The following is a 26,195-nucleotide window of genomic DNA, read 5'->3' as shown; positions in this document are numbered from 1 at the left end:
ATCGAGGCCAAGTTCGGGGTGGTTAGGTTCCATTCCTCTCCCAAGGATGTTGCGGGGATTCGAACACGAGTCCGTCCTACCAAAGCCAGTCCCATTCACCACTAGGCCAACACTTACTTGGTATAAAAAGGGTCCTAACTCCTAAGTCCAATATAAATAAAAGAGTTTTTTGTCAGAAACGACCTTTTAAAAGTGCCATTTTGTCAGAAACAACCTTATAAAATTTTTTTTGTGACAAACAACCTTTAAATGGGATTTTCTTGTCAAATCAGATCCTTCGACCATTTTCCGGCATTGACTTGATTTTTTCCGGCCAAGACTTGATTTTCCGGCGAAGACTTTTTTTTTTACCCCCTTCACTATCTTTTTCCCTCCAATTTCTTATTGCAAACCATTATCTCTCCTCTCTTTCACTTCCTTCATTGACCCCTCATTCTCTCACGCATCATCTCTCTCGCCTTCTTCTTCTCTCTCCTCCACCTCGCTGAACAGTGCCACTGAACACCGCTATTGCTGCTCATCCTCTTTCCTTCTCTCCCAAATTTGTCGCCTCTGTTTTCTGTCTCCACTCTTATTGTTAATGGCAACAAGCTTGTGGGGGGAGGGGGGATTTTCTTAGGTTAGAAACATTGGAGGGCCATGGTTTCTTACTAGTTAATGGCAACAAGCTAATTCTTTTGTGCAACCATGGTGAAATGAGAGAAAAGAGATGAAATGGCAAGTTCACAAGAGATTCAAATGGGGGATGACATTTGAAAGAGAGGAGAGAGAGAATGGTTTCTTTAGGTTTGAAATAGGGACTCTTCCCTAGGCTTCCGGCCACTGCCGATGTGGTGGCTTCTTGTGCGAAGGAGAAGGCGAGAGGGTGAGGATGGAGGATGGAGGATGGAGAATGGGGGGAGGATGGAGGATGGAGGATGGAGAATGGGGTGAGGCTGGAGGTTGGGGTGGGGTTGGGGTTGAGAGGAAGAAATTGGAGGGAAAAAGAGAGGGAAGAGGGTAAAAGAAAAAAGTCTTCGCCGGAAAAATCTAGTCAATGCCGGAAAATGGTCAATGGGTCTGATCTGACAAGAAAATCGCATTTAAAGGTTGTTTCTCACAAAAAAAATTTTATAAGGTTGTTTTTGACAAAATGACACTTTTAAAAGGTTGTTTCTGACAAAAAACCCTAAATAAAAAGGGTGTCCTTCTTCAAAATTGACAAAACATATTTTATGAAGTTATAACTTCTAAGGCCTCGTTTGGTTCACATGGGAAGTAATTTCCCATGGGAATTTACATTTCATGGGAAATTATTTCCCTTGTTAATTTCCTAGGAATTAGACAAAATTGTTTGGTTGACACCATAGGAAATTGCATTTCCTAGGAAATTACTCACCAAGGGGGGCTTGGTGAGTGATTTCCCATGTTTCATGGGAAATTCTATTTCCCTTGGAATTTGTATTTCCTATGCTTCTCCCATTTCCCTCCAACCAAACACAACACCCATAATGCATTTCCTAGGAATTTCTATTTCCAAGGGGAATAGCTTCCAACCAAACAACACCTAAGTCTTCGAGCAGCGACGACAACACCACCCTCCCCCGCCACTCCAGTGGTCTGGCGTTTTCCATAAATAAGAAGCACCGCGCTCTCTTCTTCCTTTTCTTCGAAGTTAGAATACAGAACACACCACGGTCCACGGCTCGACGCTTTCTCTCTCTCTCTTCCCGTGTTCGAAAATGGTGACACGAAGGCTAGCGCAGGTATCAACAAGCGACGATGAGGGTGCTCCGAAGCCTTCGAGCAGCGACGATAACACCACCCTCCCCCGCCACAATAGCCGCACTCGCCGCCGTGGTAGTCGCACCAGCAGCCGCCGAGAACCGCCCCCTCCGCCGCCAAAGCGCCGTAAAAAGGTCCAGATTCCCGACGAAGATGACGATGAAGAGGAACCAGAGGAAGCCGGAATTCGAGAGGAAGAGGAGGAGGAGGAGGAGGAAGAAGAAGAAGATGATGATGAAGAAGAAGAGTCTATTCAGGAGGATGCCAAGACTATTGGTGATGTAATTAGGGTTTCTGGTAAAGGCAGAGGTCAGAAGAAGCATTATAAAGAGTTCGAGTTTGATGGTAATCGTTTTGTGCTTGTAAGTTTTCATTCTACCTTTTGTTGATGTACGCTAGGTGGAATTTCTGCTGCCAATTGCATAATTGTATTGAATTTCAGGTTTTTAGGTTTAGGTTTAGGTTTCTTTGTGAATTTTTTACTAACTGACACCACTTTTCTGAATTGTTTGATCCTATTAACTTTCTAGGAGTCTAATTTATAGATCTGCGTCGATTCTTCATTTATCCTATTCTGCTTCCAAGTGTTGCTGTCTATAGAAACACAGTGGAACTATGGCGGCAATTCTAGGTGTCTGATTTAGACGCCGAGTAATTATTTTATGTTGTCTCCCGCAATTCTAACTAGCTAGCTTCACTAAGCAAGCATCGCTTGAAGTTTTTTTTAGAGGCTTTTCGTCGCCACTGTCTCTGCTTCATTTTGTTATCTTGTTTAGATCTAGCTTTTCTATGTGGAATTGATGGACGTCTCCAAATTTGTATGTCTCAATTTGTTCTAACAATAAAATGCTTTGTTGTAAGTCTCGTAACCATGCTGATTTTCTTGTCCCAACTTACTGAAGATTGTCAAGGGCCTTCCTCACTCCTTATTCCAGGGGAAGTGAAATTAAACTTCAATATATATTCCCATCCTTATGTAGATCATTAATATTGTGTGCAGGAGGATCCTGTGCTATTGACCCCGGAGGATAAGAGTCAGAAGCCTTATGTGGCAATTATAAAGGTAACCGTCCATATTTGCATTAGTTAGTTGTTTAATATTGCTGATGCGAAATTATATAAATCTCTTATTACATACGAATCGAGAAGTTTTTGGAGAGAGCTCTTTCTATAAGTTTGTGGAATTGAATCATAGACTTACTTTTTCTAGTGTTGTGGGCGTTTTTTGGTTATGTAAATCCCCTCTTTTTGCAGAATTAGAACTTTGTCTTCCTCTCCACCTTCTAGTAATTAAATGCATTCCTGTTTCTTTATGTTTTGGGAGGGTTAAGGGTAGACTTAGTGTGCTTGTCGTGTCAATGTCTCTCAAGATTAACAAATTTTTTGCTTTAATTTGTGATTCTTTGGCTGTTAAACCTGTCTTATACTAGTGATTCCTTGCCTTACACGTTCCTAGTTGCTTCTCAATTTTCAGTTGCATGAGATTGTCTATTACATGACATTAATTCTGCTATCTTGTCCAATTAGTGAATTGGAAAGTGCTGACCAAAGGAATTTCTGGTTCTGAATGATGCTTTTTCTCTTTTCTAAGATACATAGTATATTGTAGTTGGGCTTGAAAATCACTTGTTATTTATTCAGTTTATAACAATAGTCCAGCAAGGGAATAATTTGAACTGTAGCAGAATCTGTGGAGGTCCAGATGTATGTAATTATATGCCTAACTAGTCAAAGACTATTAGAACTGTTGGTTCCTTGCTTCTTGTTCTGTTGTTAGGTGTGATTCTTTGCGCGCTAGTTTCCATGTTGTATGAGGTGAGAAAGATGGAAACATGTCAAAATTTTAACCATATCCCGGAGTGATAAGTTCTTGAACCACAAGCAGAGATGCAAGATCATATTTCATTTTCATTTCCCAAAATCTAGATTTTCGCTATATCAGTTTCTCTAATTGTAGTGCTAACTAATTAAGGGTATGGTTTTGTACATTCTGTTTTGGGTCCTTCCAAAGGCTAGTTAATGCTGGTGGGCTTATAGTGTTGGTAGAATTCAGTATATGACTATGACCCATCTCTGCTATAGGGAGAGGATTGCGCACTAAGGGCATTTTTTTCGAGTTGAATGCATTTCAAATCATCAATGGTTTCGGTACAAGTCAGGACCCTGGATTGTTTTCTAGATCTGCTCTTGTTTGTCTGGATACTGAATTTCGTTATCATTTGCTGAGCACCAAGCCTGTGCTCAATGTGGTATGCTTTTCTGACAATTTGTTATTATCCTGAGAGAATATCCTAGGGTTCTTAGGGTGTGTTCTCTTCATCTGCATTTTGTTGAACTGAATCTACCTAAATTTGTTGAACCTTAGCAGCCTTGAAATTACCTTATATTTACACTTGTGGACCTGATCAGCCTTGAAGCTTTTTATTTAGGTAAAAAGAAGCACCCTTTTTAATTGTTTCTCAGTTTATGATCCTTAGAGATTCCCTGCTCCTTCTTACGTCCTATTATGACTTATGAGTCCTTTCATATGTCCTAGACCTGTTATACTTCTATGGCACCTTGATTCATTATTAAATTGAGTGATTTTCAACATTCGAAGAGTTTGAGTCACAAAATGGGATAAAATCTGTCTTATGATCTGGATCATAGGATCTCATCTTGACCTCCTAAAGTCCACTGTGATATTGTAATCCCTTGGTTTTGTTGGCTTCACCTTTTACCTTCCTAATATTATAGTTTCTTGCTAAGTAATCTACAGTTAATTTATTTTTTTTTTAAAAAGATGTTAATAATAAAATGCTGGGATTTGTTTTCTTCTGTATGAACTGTGAAGTGCATTTGCTTGATTAAAATCCCCCTCTTTACAAACATGTTTTGTTGCAGGATATAGCTCAATCCACAAAAGGGGCCATCATGGTCACCGGACAGTGGTTCTACCGTCCTGAAGAAGCTGACAGGAAAGGTGGTGGAAGCTGGCAAGCTGGTGATACAAGAGAGCTTTTCTATAGTTTCCACCGTGATGATGTTCCTGCAGAATCTGTGATGCACAAGTGCGTAGTGCACTTTGTGCCATTGCACAAGCAGCTGCCCAGCCGCAAACAACACCCTGGTTTCATCGTGCAGAAGGTGTATGACACCGTGGAGAAGAAGCTGTGGAAGCTAACAGATAAAGATTATGAGGATGGTAAACAGGAGGAGATTGATGTTCTGGTGCTGAAAACAATATCCCGTCTTGGAGATCTTCCTGACATTGAGACAGAGGATACTCCTACAGTTCAGCTGGAGGAGCTGGTAAGAAACAAGCGAATGCTGAGAAAGCGACACATATCTCCGCTTGATGTCTCAAGGGAGGATGAAGGGACACTAAGATCTCCTAGAATGGAGACGCCGGGAAGCTGTATTAACAATGGATCCAAATACTATATCATCTTGGCTGAAGCAAAGGCGCTAACCAAGGAAACACAGCGAGATAAATGGCTGGAGAAGCTTCTCCAAGGAGTTGAGCCTGTCTGTTCATCGACTGACAGTGTGCAGGGAGAAAAGAGAGGAATCAGTGGAGCTAATACCATCAACAATTCTAATTTTGATAAGGATAACCGAGAAGAAAGTGTGAAGGTATGCCAATTTCTGCTAGCTTGTCATGGTTACTTGAGCCAAATTTACATTTTGATAGAGGGGAGGGGGGCACTCTAGTGGAAGAGGAGAGGTGAAGAGGATGGAGGAGGGGGAACAACTTTATTCTATGTAATAATTCTCTCAGATAGTCCCTATGTTTTTTTACTGTAGTTCTACTCTTGAGATTTGCGCACCCCTTATCAACTAAGAGGGTGATTACAGTCCTTTTGAGCTGGAGGGCAGGATTCTCAGGCCCGCTTGCACCGTCACAAGCTCGATCTCGTATTTAGGAAAAATTGAGCTTGTTGTGCATAAAATTTTCAAGCTTGGTTGAACTCATACTTTAAGTTGAGGTGAAGCCTAGGTAGCAGGCTCCAACCAAGCAATCACTCTCTTTCAAGCTATATTTTTCATATTTCTAATGTTTTGAGATTTTCATAAGCACTGGGTTAAGTCCTACATTATTGGTCATAAATTTATTACTTGTTTATTCTGTTTAATTCATATATTCACATTGCTCGCAAGCATTTCGAGCCGAGATTAACTGTGCTTGCAATGCCTTGGGACATGCTGGAATTCGAGCCAAGCTTTGATTGATCTAAGCTCGAGTAGCTCACAGGGGAGCTAGGCTCGTATTTTATCACCAATAGTAACACATTTTTCATGAATCTATTTACAGGGTAACAATAGTCTTCCATGGCCAGATTCTGCTGTTTCAGCCATTGTTGCTTTGGAGAAGGCTTCCCATGAGGCATTTTATTCAGATTTTAGCAAGTATAACCAGAAAATGAGACAGCTGTATTATAACCTCAAGGTTAGTGTCATCTTCTCTCTTTAAATGAAAAAAAAAAAATCCTCTAGTGTTAACTTTTTGCCTGCACATCTTTGTTCCCACAAGCTTTTCAGTAGTCAGAATGAATCCTGATATTTGAAACAGTAGGTTATGAGCTCTGGTGGATTCTTGATGAGATCTAGATCGTTCTGTAATTTTCTTTTATGAATGTCCGTATATTGGAGTAATTTCTCCCTGTTAATGGTCGGCGACCATCTGCTTTTCTTGGGATGGAATCTGGTCGCCATACTGCTTAAAGTTAACAGTATCTTTTTCTTGTCTTGTTCTCAGGGTAAACTAGCTCGGCGGTTGTTGAGTGGAGATTTAGAACCTTCAAAAATTCTGAACATGACACCGAATGAATTAAAGGTATTGGTTAATGATTATCTGGGTAATTATGTATGCAATTTGGCCCCTTCAATATCGTTTTGGGTAGATCATGATATTGGCTTATTATAATGTTTTAATTTTTTTATAAGCAAGTGTTATTCCTTTTTTTTATTTTTTATAAATAGACAACTCTTTCCCTAGGCATGTAAGCATACTTTATAGGAGTCTTTACTGTTTCTACTGATCAACATTTTCCTGATCCTGTGTGCGTTGCCTTTCTCTTGATGGTATATCTAGTGCGTTCAAGTTGCACTGAAAGGATTGATAAAATCCACGATGCCGTGTCCCTTATTTGTCTGGAAGGTCGGGATGAACTTTTATGATGAGATCGAGGCTAATATACTTTGAAGGTTATAAATCAGGGCAATAAGATGTGTAAATCTGTAGATTCACAGGCTGGAATATGGCCTCTTCACTCACTTGCCTAGTCTCTTATTTCACAGCCCACAGGATTATCTCTCAGCTTTTCTCCACCTGTCTAGTTTAGATTATAGGATGGTCAGATGTAGCTCAATCACCAAGTGATAAGTTGTATGACTTCATGCATCTTTCTGAAGAGGGGATAATTAACCTTTATGGCTTTTTTTAAAAGAAAGATACCTATACTTTTTTTTAGCATAACAAGGATAGAATATGATTACAATGAGCAGTACCATCCGTAAACATTATTGCTTCTCGGGACACTTCCGTCCAGTTAATAAGTCGATGGTCAATTCAAATATAGTAACGTATAACATAACCCTGAATTTGGGGTTACTTTTTCCATTTATATGTCATTTTAGACTTGCTATGCTGAGTGTCTCTTCCTCAATGCAGGAGGGTTTAACTGCAGAGGAAATAGCTAAAAATCAGCCCGAAGAGGCAGCGAGAATGCAGGTTGATTCATATTCTGCTGATAATAAATTAAATGTTGTTTAAGCCCTAACACACATTCTTTTCTCTTATTTTACTTTGTTAAATTGTTGCCACTTCTAAAATTGCAGATGACAGACGCTCTCTGCAAAAGGTGCAACGTGAGGAAAGTTGGTCTTGTAGATATCATACAAGCAGGTCATGGTGATCGCTATCAGGTCCGTATGATATCTGCGCAATCATTAAACTACGCTGAACTTGTTTTGAAATTTCGTGATGGACGCTTTCTAGCTTTTGTGATTGAAAATTTTGGTCTCCTACCTTTTTAACTTTCTCAATGTTTTACATTATGTGATGTGGGTTTTATCATGAATGTAAATCTGTGATGCTTGGAACCACTTTCATGGTTTCTGACATGATGCACCTTCAGAATCAGCAATTAGTATCTATATGGCCTTTAATTATTTTCTTCATTGCTTTTCAGCATCAGATGCAAGGGCAATTAATATTTCTACATTATTTGGGTGTCTAATTGCCTACACTTGCTGTTGAGTTAGAGGCTTAGACAGTTGCGTCGAATATTCCCCTTTTCTTTGAAGTTGAACCAGAACCTCACACTTTTAAGCAGTTGGTATGAGCTAATTGTTTACCGTCTACTCCCTTCTCTGATAAATGACCAATTTCACTTGCAGTCCTCAAGGAAATGATCAACTGATTAATGATCCTAATAAATGTTTCACCTTTTTTGTGTGTTTTTTTTAAAAAATATTTTGTGTAATGAACAGTTGCTCATAAATATAAAGGAAGGATACTTTTCTTAAGCTTCCTGATATTTTACATTGCTATATAATATGAACACTCAGTTTCCTCTTTTTTAAAATATGGCCTTTTATTAGGGATGACTCTTTTTTTAACCATGTTATCTGATTAACCCTTGATTTGGCAACGAAGTATTCATTTTTTGACATTTAGCATCATCTGGATCATTACTAATGTTCTTTGATAACTTACAGTTGGAGTGCGTTGCGTGTGGTAATACATGGTATGCTTCTAGAGACGAGGCAGCTATGCTGACGATAGATGGTCCCAGCGCAGTTAGCAGTGTTGGTACAGCACCATGGGCCACTGCAAAGTTTGAAAATGTAGAGAAAAAGAAGATGCTTAGTCCCCGTGACACAGACAAGGTAGATTCTGTAAAGAAAAACATGGAAAGTTCCACACCAGTTTTAGAGACTCAGAAGCCTTTCAACAAGTCCAGGGCCGACGGCATAACGTCTCCAAGAAACCCTGAATAGCTGCTGGATGAAGTTTTAGTTTAGATTTAACCATTTATAAATAGAATCGCCAACGTAGAGCTTCTTGTATATATAAATATACCTTGATGTTTCGGTTAGAAGACGGTCCACATATATATGAGACCGTAGTAGGCACATTAGCTCAAAAAAAAAAAGTAGAAAATATCATTACGGGTTAGCCTCTGCTGTTGTAGGAGCAATGATCCCTGAATTTATTTATGATAGTATTCCATGGTGTAAAGAAATAGAGTAGTTTTATCACTTACATGTCTTCTCAACCAATCGTATGTCAATTATGTGGTCATAAATTGAGCTGATCTATGCAGGTGGTGTATAATGCGAGTCTTTATTTGTTTTGGCTTTCAACCGTATGTCATAGCCATTTGCCACCTTAATTACTAAGGTTAGACCATCAATTATCATTAGGTATTATGAGAGATGGTCCCATGTCTTTTATCTCTCTTTTCTTTTTGGTGTGGGGTTTGGGAGGAAGGGTTCACATTACTGGGCTCTTACCTTTTGACTACCCTTCTTGTCTGCCACTGTTCTGTTGTCTAGGGGTAGGTAGATAGGACAAGAAGATGTGGTGATTAGCCTATTATTCTTAGCACACGAATTTCTTGACTCTTATATATAACAAGTGTTTCCTCCGTTTTTAAATAAGTGCAACATTTACATAGTATTTACTATTTACAGTTTAAATTTTAATTAGCTTTGGTGATTTACATTTTAGGAAAAACATAGTCATGTGGGATCTTGTTAGATTCATCTGAATGTGAATTTTTTTAATATAAACTTTTAATAATTTTTACTTATTGATAATTGAAGATAGTAATGGTTAAAATAATGCATTGGCAAACGTAAAAACAAAAAGTGTTGCACTTATTTAGAAACGATTCAGATGCACCCCCCTTTTATAATCTCTATATTCACTAATAGACTTAAAGTTATAGTTACACTCATAACATCTACTTAATGTATGAGAATGTATGTAGAACACCATCTTCAAGCAAAGTCTTTATATGTGCTCCCAGAAACACCTAAAATTAGGTGGTTTTTTTTTTCAATTTTATTTCGAAATATTTTGCTCATTTGAGTATAGTATTAATTTATGAGCGTGCTACGTGTAAAAAAAAATTTGTATGAGAGCACATAATACCAAATGCACTTAGGAGTACCTAAGAATTTGCAATCTTCGTAGCAATATGATATTAGCAGCAGTGATCGTTTTCCTCTGCTCAATTAAATGAATATATTATAGAATAATAATCTAACTGAAAGAAGGGGGAAATGCATTCTTTAAATTGCCATGAAGTAATTAATCTGATCTTCATCAATTCACATGGAATGATTCTACCATGTGCTGGTGATTCATGGAAACTATCAGAGGCAATTAACAGAATTATAGTAGTAGTATTTATAGGTGTAGATTACCAAATATCAAAGATACAGGTTTCTCCTTACGTTATTTCAAAAAAAAAAAAACGACTCCGCAATCACAAAATTACGTTTTTCTTTTGTTTTTTGTTTTTTTTGGGTTCTAAATTGTCTCATTTTATATTACCGTGCCATTAAATCTAATGTTGCGCCCCAAGCGGTCCTAACTCCTAATATTAAGAAGAATTCATTGCGCTTTGGTTCCCTCTTGTGTCTGGTAGATAGGGGACGACATGGATCGGATTTGGGACGGAGAATTAGACCCATAAATTTTGATGTAGATCCAGACCCGTCACAGAATCGCATGGTCTAGAAAATCTGGATCCTTACCCAAATCCAATAGGTCCAACAGGTCCTAGGTTCAAAATGGGTCTCAAATTTATTAAGAGTTTTCCAAACCAAAAGGCACCACACTTTTGCCTGGACTGCACCATGTGAAACGGTTTTGTGCAGTTCGATTTGCGGCTTAACCTTTTTTTTCATCCACGATATAAGACTTGTAATCTAAGAATTAAGTTATTTGTTGCGGACTATGGTAAAGTCTCTATAATGCTCATAAATGACCAAATATGTGGTAAAAAGTTGTTGAAGATTCAATAATAGTTAATTTAAACAGTGTTGTGGTTTATGGTACGGTTTGGTTTTGACAAATATTTAAATCCAACCAAATCGCAAATCATGGTTTGCTTGAAATCACTAACCAACCTAATATATTCTCAAACTGCGAAGAAACGAAGTGTGTTGCAATTTGTTGTGGTCCAAACCATACTCTGACAACCCTAGGCTTGGGTAATTGTTCTTCATCATTTTAGGTGCATGCCAAATAATTTCCTAAAAGTATAATATTGACCTGTTGTATAAGTAATATCATTTAATTTTAATACACCAAAGTACAAATTGGATACAAATGAAAAGACAATTAACATAGTTCATATTTGATGACTTTGTTTAGTTGACCTTAAAATAATGATATTAAGCAAAATGAAAAGTCTAGGTTGAGACTGTCTCAATCAAGCGAATAAATAAGATGCACAATCCAAGTTGTCGAATTTCGTGGCAGTCGACCAACACTTGCAAGTGCAACGACCAACGTTTCAAAGACAAAGATGGCGGTACACCAAAGTGGAGAAGGAGGTTGCAAAGTGTGGAAGGAGGTTGCAGAAGATGACACCCTAGCCTATGGTCGGTGGTCGATAGTCGACGTGGACGATGATGTTGGTGCTGATGGTTGGTGGTTCATGAAGAGAGCATAGAGAGCCAAGATGCACGGGAAAGGGTGAGGGGAAGGGAGACGCGGAGGTGGTGGTGGGGGAGAGGGGGGAGGAGAAAAGAAGGGATACTAAGTATCAAATTGATGTATTATATATGAGGTACGTATTAAACTAATGTATATGTATTAAAAATTGATAGGTATTGCTACAAAGAGATAAGTTCATACCCACAAAATTATTTATCAACTGTAGTTTATGTCCTAGAATGATAATTTTTTTCCTATTAATTGATTAAATATATATGGATAAACTGACAAATATATAGCATAACCTGATAAAATCATGTTTTAAACTGATATAGAACTTGAAATCGTCTCAGTCTTTTTCAAAGATTGAGACATGTCTCAGCTAAGATACTTTATTAGCAAAAATAAGTTCAGCTCAGCGGAGAAAAACTTAATTTAGTAAAATCGGTTACCTATATGAGAGAGTACGACAAATATTTGGTGAATTAAGTTCAAAATGGTTAATGAATGAATGAGCGTAAAATATCTTCAATTTTTATTTTTTAAGGGATGTATTTTTAATTAATTAAAGAATTCTTGATCTCTCTTTTTCACAATAATATATGTTATTTTTCTCTGTGTAGTATACTATGCTTAGGAATAGTAAATATAGGCTAATGGTAGGGAAAGGATAGGCTTCCTTAAAAGTTGAAAGTAGTTAGCAATAACATAACAATTAACATATAATGGGAGTAGAGTAGCACTAATGTACTATAGTAGATACTTTGTGTGACCACTACATATAACATACCCAAATGACAAATGCATGCCCTTCAAAAGAGGGCCAAGGAGATTGAAATCATTTTTAAAGCAAAGATGTACAAGTCCCTATTCAAAGTTTAATAATTGGAATAGTTGGGAGAATCACGTCCAAAACCCAAAAATTAGTATAAGGTGACATTAATAATAATTGTCTTAATATTCGCAAAACTAATAAGATAATGAGCTATTGCAGTTATTGCCCCCATAAAATATTCAACTACGTCTCCTCTTTCTTGGACTTGCTTAGACATAGTTACTATATTACCCCTTTAGATCTAGTGAAGTTGTAGTTGAGGTTAGAGGGTAATAAGGTCTTTTCAGTAACAAAAGTACCCACAACCTTACAGTAATGGCTGAGTCCCTAGAACCAGAAAAAAAATAGCATCTTTGATTCTTGAAAAATGGGATTTGCCCCCAAAATATTTTTAAAGAAAAAAGGAAAGAAATTTAAAGTGAAAAGAGAAATAAGGACTCCTACAGCACAACAACAGTATGTATGATGAATTGATGGGCATGGCTTGCTTACTTTAATGGACATGAACTGAACCCACAGCTGCTCACTGTCTCTAATATCTAATTTTATCTCTAACTGGTTACTTTTACTAGGACAGTAAGAGTGTGTAGGAGTAGGACTATTTCTCTCTCTTCCTGATTACAAGGCAATAGGCAACATGCTCATTCTCTCTCTAACTTTCTTTCATTAGTGATTAGTTTCTCTCTCTTTTTGCCTGTGTTCTTCTGTTTGTTTCTTTGAGAAGATTAACAAGTTAAGCTACCCTTTTAGAGGCTCTGTTGATTGGTTGCTCAAGTATCAAGTTTTGACATTTCTCTGATTAGTGATTTATGGCTTGAAGCTCAAGACTCAAGAGAGTTTGTTGTGGTTTTCTTTGGGTTCACTACTGTGAGATCTAATGTGGGGTATATACTCATTTACATAATTTTATAGGCCCCCTTTTTTTTCTGGCTTGGAATGCAAGTGTAACTAAAGGTAATTGATGTTTTTTTGTGCTCATATACTATCTATTAATCTTTGCTTTTATATGCCTCCTATTGTTGGTGATTGTAGATTGTAAGAACCCTAAAAAGATCCTTTTTTTTTTAGTCAATTGTTTTTCTTCCCTAAAACTTAATGGTTTTACCATATTTAAGAGTCTGAGCCCAGATTGGTTGTCTGCTTCTGATAAAAAATGGATCTTGAATTGGCTGTTCTCCAAATGAAGAATACAATGGTACTTCATTTTCAAGTGGGAAATTATTTTTGAATTGCATAATGTGGTATATTCTTTTATGATGCTTCATTCCTACTTGTTTATTGTCATAAGTTAACTATATTCATTTTTATTGATGACAATTGTTGCATTCTCCTATCAGTAGGAGTCATTATGCTCCATAGTGTAAAATCTAGGGCATTATAGTTAATCATAGTCCATCTAGATCAGACGCCGCATATTGTACTCCTCTTTTATCTTTTTATTCAATCTATTTCATGATAGAGAACTTTGGTTTAGATGGTCTCAATGTGTACATGTAGCCTAGGGTGTTGTTTAATGCCATTCTGATTCTGTTTTTTGTTTACCTTCTTTCTTACAGAAATATAGATGTATCAATGGGTGTAGATATGGAATTGGAGTTCGACAAAATCTGCAAAGTAGGTAGGAGCCCTAGAACTGTTCTTCCCTCCCCACAGCATCAAAAAAAGGGTGAACGTAGGAATAGAAAAGGAAGATCTAGCTCTAAGAATGATGACTATGATCTGATAAGCTTAGAACAGGAAGGATTTACAGAGATTAAGTTTCGGAACTATCGAAGTATTTCTTGTAAGAATCCTCCATCAGGGGATGTTGAGTTGGAATGTAATGAAGTTCTGAGGCGTGGCTCAGTGTATCAGAGCTCCACAGACAAAAAATTTGGGAGGCCAGAAATTCGAGGTGGGCGGAAAAAGGTTGAGTTTTCACTCAACAGTGAGACACCCTTTTCCTTCAGTATTCTCGATTCTATCTGTGGTTCGGATGAGGAAGCCGAAGCTGAGCCTGAGAAGAAGAAATCATTAATAGTATCATTAAGTTCAGACACAGTATCTTCCGCTAGGCCTCCTAGCCACCCGTCTTTTACGGGTTTGAAAGACAGGCAAAGTGATTCTGGTTCATCTGCCATGAGAGATTCAATAGAAAACCAAATGTTCAGATGTGAACAGGTGTGCAGTCCTTCGAACAATGCTAATCTCCTCAAAGAGAGAGACTCTCTTGCTCTGAATAAGTCTCTCTCTGCCAAACTTGCATTGCCACATTCCCCAACTCATTCAGAAGGGGATAAATCCAAAGAAAGCCCAAAAACCCGTTTAAAAAAGATGTTTGACCCGTTTACAAAGTCTAAATCTCACCGAACTCCTTCATATGATGCCAAATCGTCGAGATTAGCAGATATTGGGAAAACAAAAACTCTACGTAAATCCTTGTTACATGATTTTTCAAGTGTGATGCCAAATGCGGAGACTGGAACCCTACCTATGAAGGAGCAGCAACAGCAGGCTGTCCCACCATGCTCACCTGCTCATCTCAGAGGTAATCTTAAGATGGAACAGAAGCATGGAGTCCCTTATTTTGAGTTCACGATGGCACATTCCGATGATTTGTTTGTGGCGAAAACATGGAAGGCAGATAATTCGCTTAATTGGGTGTATACTTTTCATTATGTTCAGGGAAGAAAGAAAAGTAATGCAAGTGGGTGGGGAATGAAGTACAGCAATAAAGATTCTCCGATGGTTGGGCAGATGCAGGTAACATGTTACTTGTGTTCAGAGTTAAGAGGTGGTGCTTTTAGCAATTCGATGATGACTGAGTTTGTGTTGTATGATATTGCTCATGCACGAAAAAGTGTCACTGTTAAAGAAGAAATCAACTTCTCTGAAAATCCCAAAGTTTTGGTTGTTTCTAGCGAAAATTCAGCAGAAGGGAATATTGAATTGGATGATTTATTTGATCTTACAAAGCCTAGACTGCCAGCCCAAAGTCCTGTTGACAGCTGCAATGCAGATTTCACAAATCCTTACCCATGGTCCCTGTCTGATTTGCGACCGAGCTTTCAAACTGCAGCTGTTGTTGTGCAAGTTCCTTTCGAGAAAAGAGAAAGCTTAAAATATAAGAAAGGAGATAAGCTTAGTGACCAGGTGATGAAGGACACACGTGATGATAGTAATTTGGTAAAGGTGAATGTAGTGACCCCATTGGGGAACCATGGTTTGCCAACTAGTGATGAGAATAGAGGGCCATCTCCATTGCTTGATCGATGGAGGATGGGCGGAGGCTGTGATTGTGGTGGATGGGATATGGCTTGCCCACTTCTTGTTTTTGGTAATCCAAATACTCAATGCATGTATGAGCATTCCCTTTTAGAGAAGGATCAGCCTCTGAAGCTCTATGTTCAGGTAATTTCTTCTCTTATGCAAGAAAGACTCTTTTCAAATTACAAGATGTCGTGTTATGAATGTTTCATCGGCCTTTTCTGTTTGCAAATTTAGATCTTTTGGTAAGTGACAACTCTCTTTACATAGGGTAGGAGAGCTCAAAATACCCATATTTGTGTATGATACATCTAAAGCTGGCCTACTTTCTTGGTTAATGTGATTGTAATTGAAGTTGGTGTCCATCAATTCGTTTACTAAGTAGCCTGCCAACTCACTTCTTGGATTTAGGTTATGTTTGATTCAACTTATATGACTTATATAAGTTATAAGTTATGGTAAGTTCAAATAAGTTAGGATAAGTTTAGATGAGTCTAAATAAACTTAATAGAGCAGTAAGAGCACACCCTTAATTATTTGCTTTGCTTCTATGTTGTTGTAAAATTGGCACCACCTCTCCTAGTAGATTTTTTTAACCTTTCTTTTCAGACGAAAGCCATTTTTGGAAAGTTCGTCATAACAGGTCAACACTCACACTGTGTTCCTAAATCTTAATTGTAGCATCTCAGATCAATACTTGGTATTAGTATCATTCACTTTTTGAAGTGGTAAAGTGAAGACTAGACTTCTCCTCTTCGGATAAGTAGTTTGGTGAATAGTCCAGTCAAGTAGTGCATGGTGATGTTGCACAAATAGTACCTTGGGGCTTGGGGGTGTTCAGTATTCTGAGGTTTTCTCTCAAACTTATGCATATACATAGGTCTGATTCTTAATTGATATTCTTTTATAGGGGAAAAAAGAAAACGAGCCAGCTTTGACCATAACAATCACCGAGAAGGGGAAATATGCTGTCGACTTTCACGCACAACTATCGATATTACAGGCTTTCTCTATCTGTGTTGCTATCATGCACACAACAGAAGCTTCCAGCTTGGTGGAGCAAGAGAAAAGCAAGGAGTTGTTGCAATGTAGCTCCCTGAAGGTTCTCGTTGAGGATGAAATGAAAATTTTGATTGAAGCAGTGACAGAGGAGGAAAAGAAGAAAGTTGCAAAGACAACTGAACAGCATCAACAGTCATCTTTTGTGCTCAATCCACCCTTTTCTCCTATTGCGCGAGTATAGTTCAATCATTTTGTTGGTAAAACTAGAGCTAACTCTCTCTAGAAGTGTTTCATTTCAGAACCATTTGTTACCTTGCATCTGCTTCTAAATGGACAAGGCTGATTGCTTGGGTTGTCGGATTTCTATGGATATGCTGAGGAAGTTTGCGCATTAAGACCACCGAGGATCATGTGAAAGCAGAGAGGATATTTGGTGTATTTGTTCGATATAGTAAGACTTTCAGAAAGAATATATACTGTCCATACTTGGTAGATCATAGTGAGAGGTAAAGGTCATCTGACCAATTCTAGGCGGGATACCTAGGTTTTTTTCTTTCTCTTTTTTCATTCTCTTTTCTTTGACTTGTTTTTTTGTATCTCCTTATCATCTAAATTTATTTTTTTTGTAATTTAAATGGGTTGCTGGAGAGAGGTTAGTTGAATGTTTATGGCTCCTAATAATGGTAGAAATCGGAGCCAAAACAAAAGTTTTTGTATTTTAGCAAATTTATATTGCAAATAAATGTAATAAAGCTTCTGGAAAAGTATTGTAGGCAGAATGTCAATCTGCTTAGTGCTTATAGTCCTTTGTATATGGCTGTTAGGCTTTTTTTTTGGCAATTATATGAATGTTTCTTATTCCTGGGGTGACTGCCAAGCAAAAGAGATTGTATCAGCTAGACAGCTACAGGTTTGATTCCTTGTCGTTGTCGCCTGTCAGTTTCCAAGTACTGCTCTACAAGATGTACGTCCTTCGTTCTAAAATAAGTGCAACACATGGTCCCACCTTTTATCTCTTTCTATCTCTCCCCTCACCGCATGAATACCTCAAATATTGCGTCTCTCTTTCATGTAATACTTATTTTAGAACAAAGAATTGTTTATTGTTCTTTGTACCATAATCTAAAAGTCAGATTGTTGGTGGAGTGGAAATTAAAGGTGTCTTTGGCAAAACTAACTAAAAAGGTTTGCCGAAGAGAATAAGAAGTTAGCTGAAGAGTGAAAACATGAGATGGTTTGAAATTGATATTTAGCTGAAGAACAAGAAAATATAGCTAAAATGCTTACCAAGCATGACTAATTTGATAGTTCATAAAAAAATAAGTCTGGTTAAAGGTAATTGAAATTCTTGTCAAACAGAGCGTAAACATAATTTCACATTGTTCATGGATATGAATCATGAATACCTTCCTTCCATAATAATTTACAGATAGAAAAGAACATGAAAACAAAGAGTTGTATAATTTAAAAATTCTTACGTTACAATATTAGTTGATGGTGCAATATGTAGTGGCAAGCATAAATAAGGTTAGTCATGAGCATCATCTGAACGGAAGACTGTTCATTACTTGCCGAGATAAATATCTCTTGATCAAACTTTCTAAAAGGTGAAGCAACTTTAGACTGAAAATTGAAATGCAATCTGTTGCCAAAAGAAAAAAAAAATTGAAATGCAATCACTTTCTCATTAAAAAAATGTTGATCTTTTCAAGTATATGGGCCGGTGTACAGGATTACTCTCAGAGTTTTACACTTCTTCCAGAATCTATACAAGATTTTAATTGTCAATGGACATTCATAAGCTCGCTCTAGTATATGATCTTCATAAGGTAGTGATTTACATCTATCTTGAAACATTTAAGCAAAATTGAGCCAAACCTACAATTAAATGAATAACTGGTTTATAATCTTGCAATAGTCATTGTGGCGATAATGGATCGTCATCGATGTCTTGTTTATGCTGCAACATCTCCGGTTTATGTTGGCGTAACTCCAGTGACAAAAAACTCTTAAGAAATTCATATGATGCAAAAAACAAAGCTCCTTGAGACATGTACATAGCAAGCCTCGGAATCAAGCCCCTGATAACAAAACAGCCCATCTTTGATAAGAAAATTCCAATAAGCTAAAGCACAGTGAAGACTTAGGTGTGACCAATTGAGTGTTTAAAAAAATATTCGAGTCTTTCAACTCTGTACTATTAGCTGTTCTTTTTCTTTTTTTTGAGGGGGTACTATTAGCTGTTTTTCTTAGGCTACTCTTCAATTGTTTTAGGCAATGATTAAAAATTTAAAGCATATTGCGTTTTTGCTTAATCTTCAAGTCAAAGATTGTATAAAAAAATAACAAAAAGCTACAAAAGCAACGGGCAAAGAAGACAGATTAAATATAACGTTCAGGGATCAGTGGATCACACAGTAAGGCAATATAGCAGTATATATCATTCTTATAAAGGACAAATAAACTGAACCGTGCTTTTTCAGCATGAACAACAATTCTCAACACACTATGCAGAACATACTTGGGAGGGGGGGGGGGGATTTGGTATGGTATAAGAGAGTTAATTGGGCTGATTCCTCTTCTTGTTTGTATTGTCATTTCAATCATTCCCTTTATACTCTTCTTACCCCCAAACTACTCTACTCTGATTCCCCACCTCCCCCTAGGTATTTCGATTCCCTTTCCCTAAGCCACCAATACACCACCGCATACCCACTGCCCAACGCATCTACCAGCACCACTCCACCATCGCCACCCTCACCAGTTCCATTACCTCGCGGTGTCACCGTCACCAGCATCTCTCCAGCACTGCAACCTTACCAGCACCAACATTGCTGCCCTAACTTACCAAACAACTACCTCCAAAACCCTACTCGCCACCACCCCCAACTTACCAAACTACCACCAAAACGCTACTTGTCATCCACAAAACCCCATCCGAGTTGCTGAAAGTCCCACCCAGCCACCGAAATCCCAAATATAGCCACCCGAAAACCCACCCTACCCACCCACCCGTAAACATTCCTCCACCAACAAAACCCCACCCCCACAACCCACCCCCACTCGTGAAAAAAAGATTTAGTGAGGAGCAGCAGCGGCGGCGGCAATGAAGGGTAGGGGCACCGGCAGTATTAGAGGAGAGGAGAAGAGAAACAGCAGCAACGGTAAAAGGATGGTTCATAGAAAGAGGGGCAAGGGAGGGGTAAATCGGTAATATTGGTGGTTGTAGAGGGAAGGGTAATGTGGTGGTGGTTAGAGATTCTGTTTTCTATTTTCAAAACAAACAACCTAACAAATCTAAGGCTAACCCGTTCCATTCTCCTACTTTCCCTTTCTTAAACCCTTTCCCTTTCCCCTTTAAAAACCAAGTGCCCCCTAAGGAGTAAGCCTGGTTAATGGACAAGGTACCCCAATGAGCATAAGGTAGGGTAAAGTTGAAAAACTTGTATAGGACAGGGCCATATAAGGTCAAAACAGTAAGCCATTAATTGGTAAAAAATAGAAGATTCCGCATAACACGATCATACAATAAAGAAATATATTTACCATTCTAATGATGGATAATCCGTTTGTGATATAGACTAACCTGTGGTTTTTCAGCATGACCAGCAAATAAGCAATTCCTAAAACAATATGCAGAGAATACTAAAGCGGAAAAAATCAAAGACAGGATGATCCGTATATTACCCCCCCCCCCTCCCATTAATCACCAACAAGAAAGCTGTTCAGAGATTTGTACCTGTAAAGGCCTCTAACACCTTCATGATCACGAATATCTTGAAGAACACTCAGAATGCCATGATATCTCCCCCTAGATTCAGGCATCTGCTTCAACAAATTTACAATCACAAACCAATAGTATTATATACAGTTTCACAAAAGTACAGAAAGGCATCGGTAAAACCCTAGCTTCGACAAAATACGATATTGAAAGTTTGGGACAACTCATGGAGCTGTCAAGCTGAAGCTTTTAGCTTAAGCATTTTGATCTGGCTTGAAACATAAACTCAGGGAAGCTTAGCTACAAAACATATAAATTGCTGACGAACCTGAGTCTGTAATCTTGTTTTCACCACATCAAAAGGAGTAGAAAATAAAGCAGCAGTAGATCCAGCCAGCCCTCCACATAGCAGCTGTACATGGGTTTCAGAAGCAAGGATAAAATTGGTAAACCTTGCGCCAATTATACGAACATAAGCAGGTAGAGATTTATCCCAATCAAGATTCTTCAACAATACTTCAAGCATATTACAAAAGGAATGAGCTTAGCAAGCTTGTTAAGAGTACTATATTCAAACATTAAGTAGCAAGTCTACGACGATGCACAGAAGCAAAGAGTGAACATTGAACAAACCGTTTGTGACGTGTTAGGTTGTTTATTAGGTGGTTCTGATGACATGAGCTTTTGCTTCAGGCTTTCATATGTGTAGAACTGCATAGAGAAGCATAAAACCCTGAATAAGGTTAGGGTAGATTGAAAGATAAACCATAAGAAAATTAAGTTGATATGAAGCCTCACTTTGATTATTGAGTGTGGTATATTCCTACAGAGTACAGCTCCCCAGCCAGCATACAGAGAAGTTAGACCCCCCGTCTCAATGATTTTCTGAACTGCATTCCTGGGAATAGCCACATAGAACATAAGTCAATCTTCTAACTCTCCGTTTCTGAAAGATGAACCAACAAAATCAGGACATCTTGGATAACGGTTACTTGTATTTTTCCTCCACCATTTAAGATGCTCCCCCAAAACTATAAAGGTTTATGAGTTACTAGTTATAAGAAAATTTTGTCAATTACTACCTGTGAAGTAGCTCATTTCACGACTTAAAACCTTTTTTTAGTAGCTTTTTAACATTTTACTTTACTATTGCTACTCTTTCCCAGTTTTCGGTGGATTTGTTGGCTCAATATGATTCCATAATGTATATAATTAATTTTTCCCTCAAAAAAAATATGTATAATTAATATTGTGAAGTCATTTCGGTGAATTGGGCACCAAATTGTAGGCCTAAAAAATCCATTAAAATCACCAATAGGTAGCCATAATAAATGTAAACTCTTTGAAAAGGTACCAATTTCCCAATTTTATTTGAAATGGCTTAAAGTCACAAAATGACCTATTCAAAAGGTAGTAATTGACAACTTTTTCCCAACATAATAAGGTAATGCAAAAACGACAAAAGATTCCCAGTAACTTTATTCAATAGTGTAGAATCTTGCAGAGCAATTTGAAGGGGGACAAGATAGTATGTATTTGGTCAGGCATCAAACGTGCACTGCTTCTGGAAAATTAAAGTTTACGCAGCCAACTATTACAATATGAACATCATGAGATAGGGAAAGTTGCAGATTACCAGCAGTTCTGATACTTTGTATTGACTTGCATTTGCTGCTTTATACGCTCACTGGGAGTAAACACAAATGATGTGGCTATACTTGCACAAGCACCTGCAGTGCAATGGGCAACAGAGTGATATTCCTGCGAGGAATAAATGATTGGACTTTACATGGAAAGTAAGATGAGAATATTAACGTCAATAGAAACTGATAGAATATAAAAATATTATGTTAAATATTTTTGTATTGGGATATACTTTGCCTACTTAGAATCCTATTCTTGTTAGCTTTCCTATTATGCTTAGGAGTTAGGATATGGTTTAGGATGTAACATATATATTGGTGATCAATGCATTCACTCCAATCAAGGGAGTTTTACCTGTAAAGCATTACAATAAGAAGCGAAAAAGAAGTAGAATTTTCTATCTATTGCTTGTTCTGAAGGCAAGAGAAACCAAGGACACTCGTGCGAAATGAAGGGAACCAGATGTTTTGAGACAAATAACCGTGGGACCTAATCAAGTAGAGCTTTTCAAAAAGAAAATAAAAATGATGGGTCGTGAAAGAAGAAACCTTCGCAAGGAAAGGAAGCAATAATTCCTTCATTGATTCGTATGTGAAGGTGTATATAGCAGATATAGGTGCAGATGTGGTGATGTTGCTTGCTATTCCTCGGTATAGTCCAGGTAATCCTGAATTTGAATCCATCCCAATATAAGAAATAGCAATTCTAACATAACCAAAAGACTACTAAAGATAACAGACGCTTCCAACCATGAACCACGGACACAAACTCTTGCTTGAAACAAAAAAGAAATTGAAAAGGCAATACAAACTCATTCGAACACAGCATACCTCTCTCAGAAAGTACTGATTGACCTATGTAACAAATAGACTTCTGCCCAGGTTGACAAGATTGAGCAATAGTTTTAACTGTATCAATTGGATGTAAGCATAGACTAACAAATATGCCAGCCAAGGCTCCTGAAACAGCATGCTCTTGTTTAGCTAGTAGTGGATGAAATTTGTTTGTTACAGATGAACAACTCTCTATTTGAAGTTCATCTTGAGGATTCAACTTTTCACATCTTCTCATTTCATTCTCCAACAAATCATCAGCCTCAACATTAAGTTGTTTTGGTTCATGAGTACAATCTGGAGCTAATGTGCTCATTTTGTCATCCAGATGAAGTCCCAAACTCAAAGCTGTAGACATTCTCGTTGCATAATGTTTATTCTGAACCATGTGAAGGAGATTAACAGAATACGGAAAGGAAATAGATGCTTTCCTTAGCATATTGACTCTATCGCTTGCCCCATGGGATATTATATCCTTTAAGTTGGTCATATCATCACATGTATTAAGATACCCGGTCCCTACATTACTCGAACTCACTTCATCTTCAGATACGGGACAAAAATAACAGACAGCAGCCTTGGAGGTGAAGGCCTCGACGATCTTCTTGGCTTCATTGGATGCAGACATACGAGGCTTTGGCGAAACTGAAATTTGGCTCATCCATCCATATCTATTCATCAATCTGTAGAGAATTCCTACATTTGCAATACTCTTCTCCTTCAACCAGATATCATGCTTGACGAAACCATCATCTCCACTTCGCTCAAAGAGATTCTCAATAAAATGGTCATTATATGGGTTATACTGCATTCTCCGAGTTGCTCTTACAAATTGTAAACTTTTTTGCATGATGCACGAAAAATAGCCGGAAGATTTCAAGTCAACATTGAAGTATCCACTGTCTATGAAAGTGAGTACGCCAGAACTATCGTCCTGAACCATATAACGCAAATCATTATCCTTTTGACGGAGAGTGCTTGAGCACTCAAATCTTGCTTTCGGTTGGACACGTGCAAGAGAGCGACTAGCACACTCCCATATATGCCCAACTGCTGATATGAGCTCCGTTTTAGTCAGAATCTCAGGAGACTGCGACGCCAAGTGTTCTCTTCCATCTTTGTTGTCATTAGATGAAATGTGTACATCACTTTGATCAGCAAAATCAGCAATCTCAAAATAAGGTCCCTTAAGTGGTTTGACCCTAAATTTTACTGATTGCTGACTGTGAGTTGGAGATTTATCAAGCTTCACCATATCCCCTCTCTTATAAGTCACTGAAGAGGAACTCCGGCAAGACAAATGAAAAGAGGAGTATTATGATTATTGACAATTTATTGATTTAACATAACATGCCTTACCAGGTAACTGCATATGTATGCATGTCAAATTTATGTTCTCCTAGATCTTCTAGACATCAAAGGCACGCAACTGAGGCTTTAGAATAACAAAAAAATGAATCGTATCATTAGCATCATCCTCTGATAACTATGAGAGACTTGGGTTCTTTAAGAAGAAAGAACAACATAAACAATGAAATGTTAAACAAAAGTGAACATGGATAGATAGGATAATTTGAAGAACCATGATGAAGTCATATTAATTTATCATCATGCTGAAAACCCTTCCTGACCTCTTCCGCTTTCAAAAGCATACTCAGAAATATGAATGAAAATAAGTTAAAAGCAGAAGAACAAAGACAGCACCCCTAAGCACTATAGTTGAAGATTGATAGCAACTAATCTGCCATATCAAATCATAGAAAGACCAAATGAAAATCTTATTGTGCACAAATATAAATTGAACAGCACAAAGTGGTATCGTTATGAAAGAAGCATACGAATAGAACATAGCCATTATGAAGTGAACCTCAAGTACTAGAGAAATTCATCATCCTCGCTTAATAGATAAATAAGCAACCACGTTGCACTACTTCATGGAACTTGTTGACATAACTTTATCAGGTCTAAATATAAATTTATATAGACAGGCCATAGGAAAAAGACGATTGATAGAGCTTAAGTGAAAACATTATGCTAAGCTAATCCAAGTAACTCCTAAGAATCAGTATCCCCAGATAAGCAATTAGCAGCAAAGCAAATATTACTCAGACAGACATTGGTTAGCAAGATGCGTTACCTGGTCCCCAACTATCCACAGACCATAGTGATGCAACAAACCCATCAAAGATATAGCTCCCTGATATGATTTGACAAACTTTCTTATGAACACCTTTTTAATATATTTTCATTTATCATGCAAATTACAATTTCATTAGGGTTTTTTTTTGAATTTGGGGGTTTTGATTTTAGGTTTTTTGAATTAGGGGCTTCATATTGTTGTATAAGAGGTGGAGATTATGGTGGTTGGCGAATTTGGCGCTCGAAATGGTGGAGAGAACACGAGAGGGTGGAAGGGGGCTAGAGTTTTCTAGAGCGAATGTGTAACGGGTGGGGAGGGGATGCGGCGATGGAAGGGCAGGGGAAATCGACGGGGGAGGTGGGGGAGGGGCTGTGACGGTGGAGTGGAGGGGAGAGGAAGGGGTTGAGCTATTGAGGTAGGGGGGGGGGGGCGATGGTCCCCACTCCCTTTAATCTTCACCCTTACTTTTACTTAGGTGAACTTATCTGATCTGATTTGAACTTATTTTTTCTGATCTGATCTGATTTGAACTTATTTTTTCTGATTACAAGATCTTATCTTTTAGATTTTTCTCAATATATAAGAAAAAATATAGTCATGTGGGGTCTTGTTTGATTCGTCTCAATGAGTACTTTATTAATATTCAATTATTATAATTTTTACTAATATGTAATGAAAGATATAATGATTTTTAAATATAAGCATGATCTGAACTGTTCTGATCTGAACTTATTTTTTCTGATCTAATCTGATCTGATTAGATCTGAAATAAGCAAAAATAAGGTGAACTGAACATAGCCTTAATCTCCAATTAAAATTTTGTCTAAGATAACCAAAATTTTTAAAAGTGCAACATGTAAAAAAAAAAAAAAAAAAAAGTACTAGATTTTGAGTAAGATTATATGTCTATAATAGGTCTTGTTTGGTAATTGGCGGTTGGTTGTTGGCTGTTTTGTGTGGCTGGTTTGACTGACTGTTTGTATTGGTTGTTTATGTGGGTTGTTTGACTATTTTTATTTTATAAATATGTTTGGTAAAATTGTCTTTGGCTGTTGGCTGTTACACTATAAAATGGCCATTAAGGGCATTGATTTTTTTCATCCAATTTATGCCATAAAGGTATATTTGTAATTTTATTATTAAAAAGCCAACTGCCAAGGAAGAAAAGCTACTTGGAGTAGCTTTTGGCTGAAAAGCCGTCTTAAAAGTCAACAAAAAAGCCACATAACAAACATGATTTTTGGTTGTTTGACCAAACTAAAAAGCTAAAAGCCAAAAGTCAAGCAAAAAGCCATTTACCAAACACTCTCATAGTCTCTTGTTATCATCATACAAAGATTATGTATCTAACC

General features: G+C 37.6%; 3 protein-coding genes across 9 annotated transcripts; 2 read left to right on the top strand and 1 right to left on the bottom strand.

Annotated features, from left to right (window-relative positions):
• Window positions 1-1,556: 1,556 nt before the first annotated feature.
• LOC104907862 (hypothetical protein) lies at window positions 1,557-9,013 on the top strand. Of its 2 annotated transcripts, XM_019252694.3 has the most exons (8): window positions 1,561-2,126; window positions 2,765-2,827; window positions 4,648-5,379; window positions 6,059-6,193; window positions 6,503-6,580; window positions 7,418-7,477; window positions 7,585-7,671; window positions 8,467-9,013. In XM_019252694.3, the coding sequence occupies exons 1-8, from the start codon at window positions 1,722-1,724 to the stop codon at window positions 8,746-8,748; spliced, it is 1,842 nt and encodes a 613-aa protein (XP_019108239.1). In that variant the 5' UTR covers window positions 1,561-1,721; the 3' UTR covers window positions 8,749-9,013. The 2 variants fall into 2 exon arrangements, with proteins under 2 accessions (XP_048501239.1, XP_019108239.1); XM_048645282.2 differs by lacking the exons at window positions 7,418-7,477; window positions 7,585-7,671; window positions 8,467-9,013 and adding an exon at window positions 6,839-7,349 and having other exon boundaries at window positions 1,557-2,126.
• Window positions 9,014-12,594: 3,581 nt separating this feature from the next.
• LOC109136527 (hypothetical protein) lies at window positions 12,595-17,363 on the top strand. Of its 2 annotated transcripts, none has more exons than XM_019252692.3 (3): window positions 12,595-13,211; window positions 13,814-15,647; window positions 16,414-17,363. In XM_019252692.3, the coding sequence occupies exons 2-3, from the start codon at window positions 13,830-13,832 to the stop codon at window positions 16,744-16,746; spliced, it is 2,151 nt and encodes a 716-aa protein (XP_019108237.2). In that variant the 5' UTR covers window positions 12,595-13,211; window positions 13,814-13,829; the 3' UTR covers window positions 16,747-17,363. The 2 variants fall into 2 exon arrangements, with proteins under 2 accessions (XP_019108237.2, XP_019108238.2); XM_019252693.3 differs by lacking the exon at window positions 12,595-13,211 and adding an exon at window positions 13,252-13,452.
• An 807-nt stretch (window positions 17,364-18,170) lies between these two features.
• LOC104907835 (hypothetical protein) lies at window positions 18,171-25,213 on the bottom strand. 5 transcript variants are annotated; one of them, XM_010696837.4, is made up of 10 exons: window positions 24,841-25,211; window positions 24,063-24,138; window positions 22,701-23,978; window positions 22,419-22,537; window positions 21,863-21,987; window positions 21,025-21,124; window positions 20,860-20,937; window positions 20,555-20,638; window positions 20,245-20,330; window positions 18,171-18,586 (listed from the first exon to the last, which is right to left on the bottom strand). In XM_010696837.4, exons 2-10 carry the CDS (start codon window positions 24,073-24,075, stop codon window positions 18,424-18,426), a joined length of 2,046 nt encoding a protein of 681 aa, XP_010695139.2. In that variant the 5' UTR covers window positions 24,076-24,138; window positions 24,841-25,211; the 3' UTR covers window positions 18,171-18,423. The 5 variants fall into 5 exon arrangements, 4 of the variants coding, with proteins under 4 accessions (XP_010695139.2, XP_048501240.1, XP_057250833.1 ...); XM_048645283.2 differs by lacking the exon at window positions 20,245-20,330 and having other exon boundaries at window positions 24,841-25,213; XM_057394850.1 differs by lacking the exon at window positions 22,419-22,537 and having other exon boundaries at window positions 21,863-21,956; window positions 24,841-25,213.
• Window positions 25,214-26,195: the final 982 nt, after the last annotated feature.

Source organism: Beta vulgaris, chromosome 5, assembly GCF_026745355.1.
Source record: "Beta vulgaris subsp. vulgaris cultivar EL10 chromosome 5, EL10.2, whole genome shotgun sequence".
Lineage (NCBI taxonomy): Eukaryota > Viridiplantae > Streptophyta > Magnoliopsida > Caryophyllales > Amaranthaceae > Beta > Beta vulgaris.
The sequence above is the reverse complement of the archived record's forward strand: the minus strand, read 5'-3'. Positions and strand labels throughout refer to the sequence as shown.

What these genes read in the sequence shown, in the direction of transcription:
- LOC104907862 (XM_019252694.3), top strand. Translation starts at nt 1,722, where the DNA reads ATGGTGACACGAAGGCTAGCGCAGGTATCAACAAGCGACGATGAGGGT. An exon ending in ATGGTAATCGTTTTGTGCTT is followed by an intron (nt 2,127 to 2,764) that starts GTAAGTTTTCAT and finishes TATTGTGTGCAG; the next exon opens with GAGGATCCTGTGCTATTGAC. An exon ending in TGACACCGAATGAATTAAAG is followed by an intron (nt 6,581 to 7,417) that starts GTATTGGTTAAT and finishes TCCTCAATGCAG; the next exon opens with GAGGGTTTAACTGCAGAGGA.
- LOC109136527 (XM_019252692.3), top strand. Translation starts at nt 13,830, where the DNA reads ATGGGTGTAGATATGGAATTGGAGTTCGACAAAATCTGCAAAGTAGGT. An exon ending in CTCTGAAGCTCTATGTTCAG is followed by an intron (nt 15,648 to 16,413) that starts GTAATTTCTTCT and finishes ATTCTTTTATAG; the next exon opens with GGGAAAAAAGAAAACGAGCC.
- LOC104907835 (XM_010696837.4), bottom strand. An exon ending in ACAAAGTATCAGAACTGCTG is followed by an intron (nt 21,125 to 21,862) that starts GTAATCTGCAAC and finishes GGCTATTCCCAG; the next exon opens with GAATGCAGTTCAGAAAATCA. An exon ending in GGTGTTAGAGGCCTTTACAG is followed by an intron (nt 18,587 to 20,244) that starts GTACAAATCTCT and finishes TTTTGTTATCAG; the next exon opens with GGGCTTGATTCCGAGGCTTG.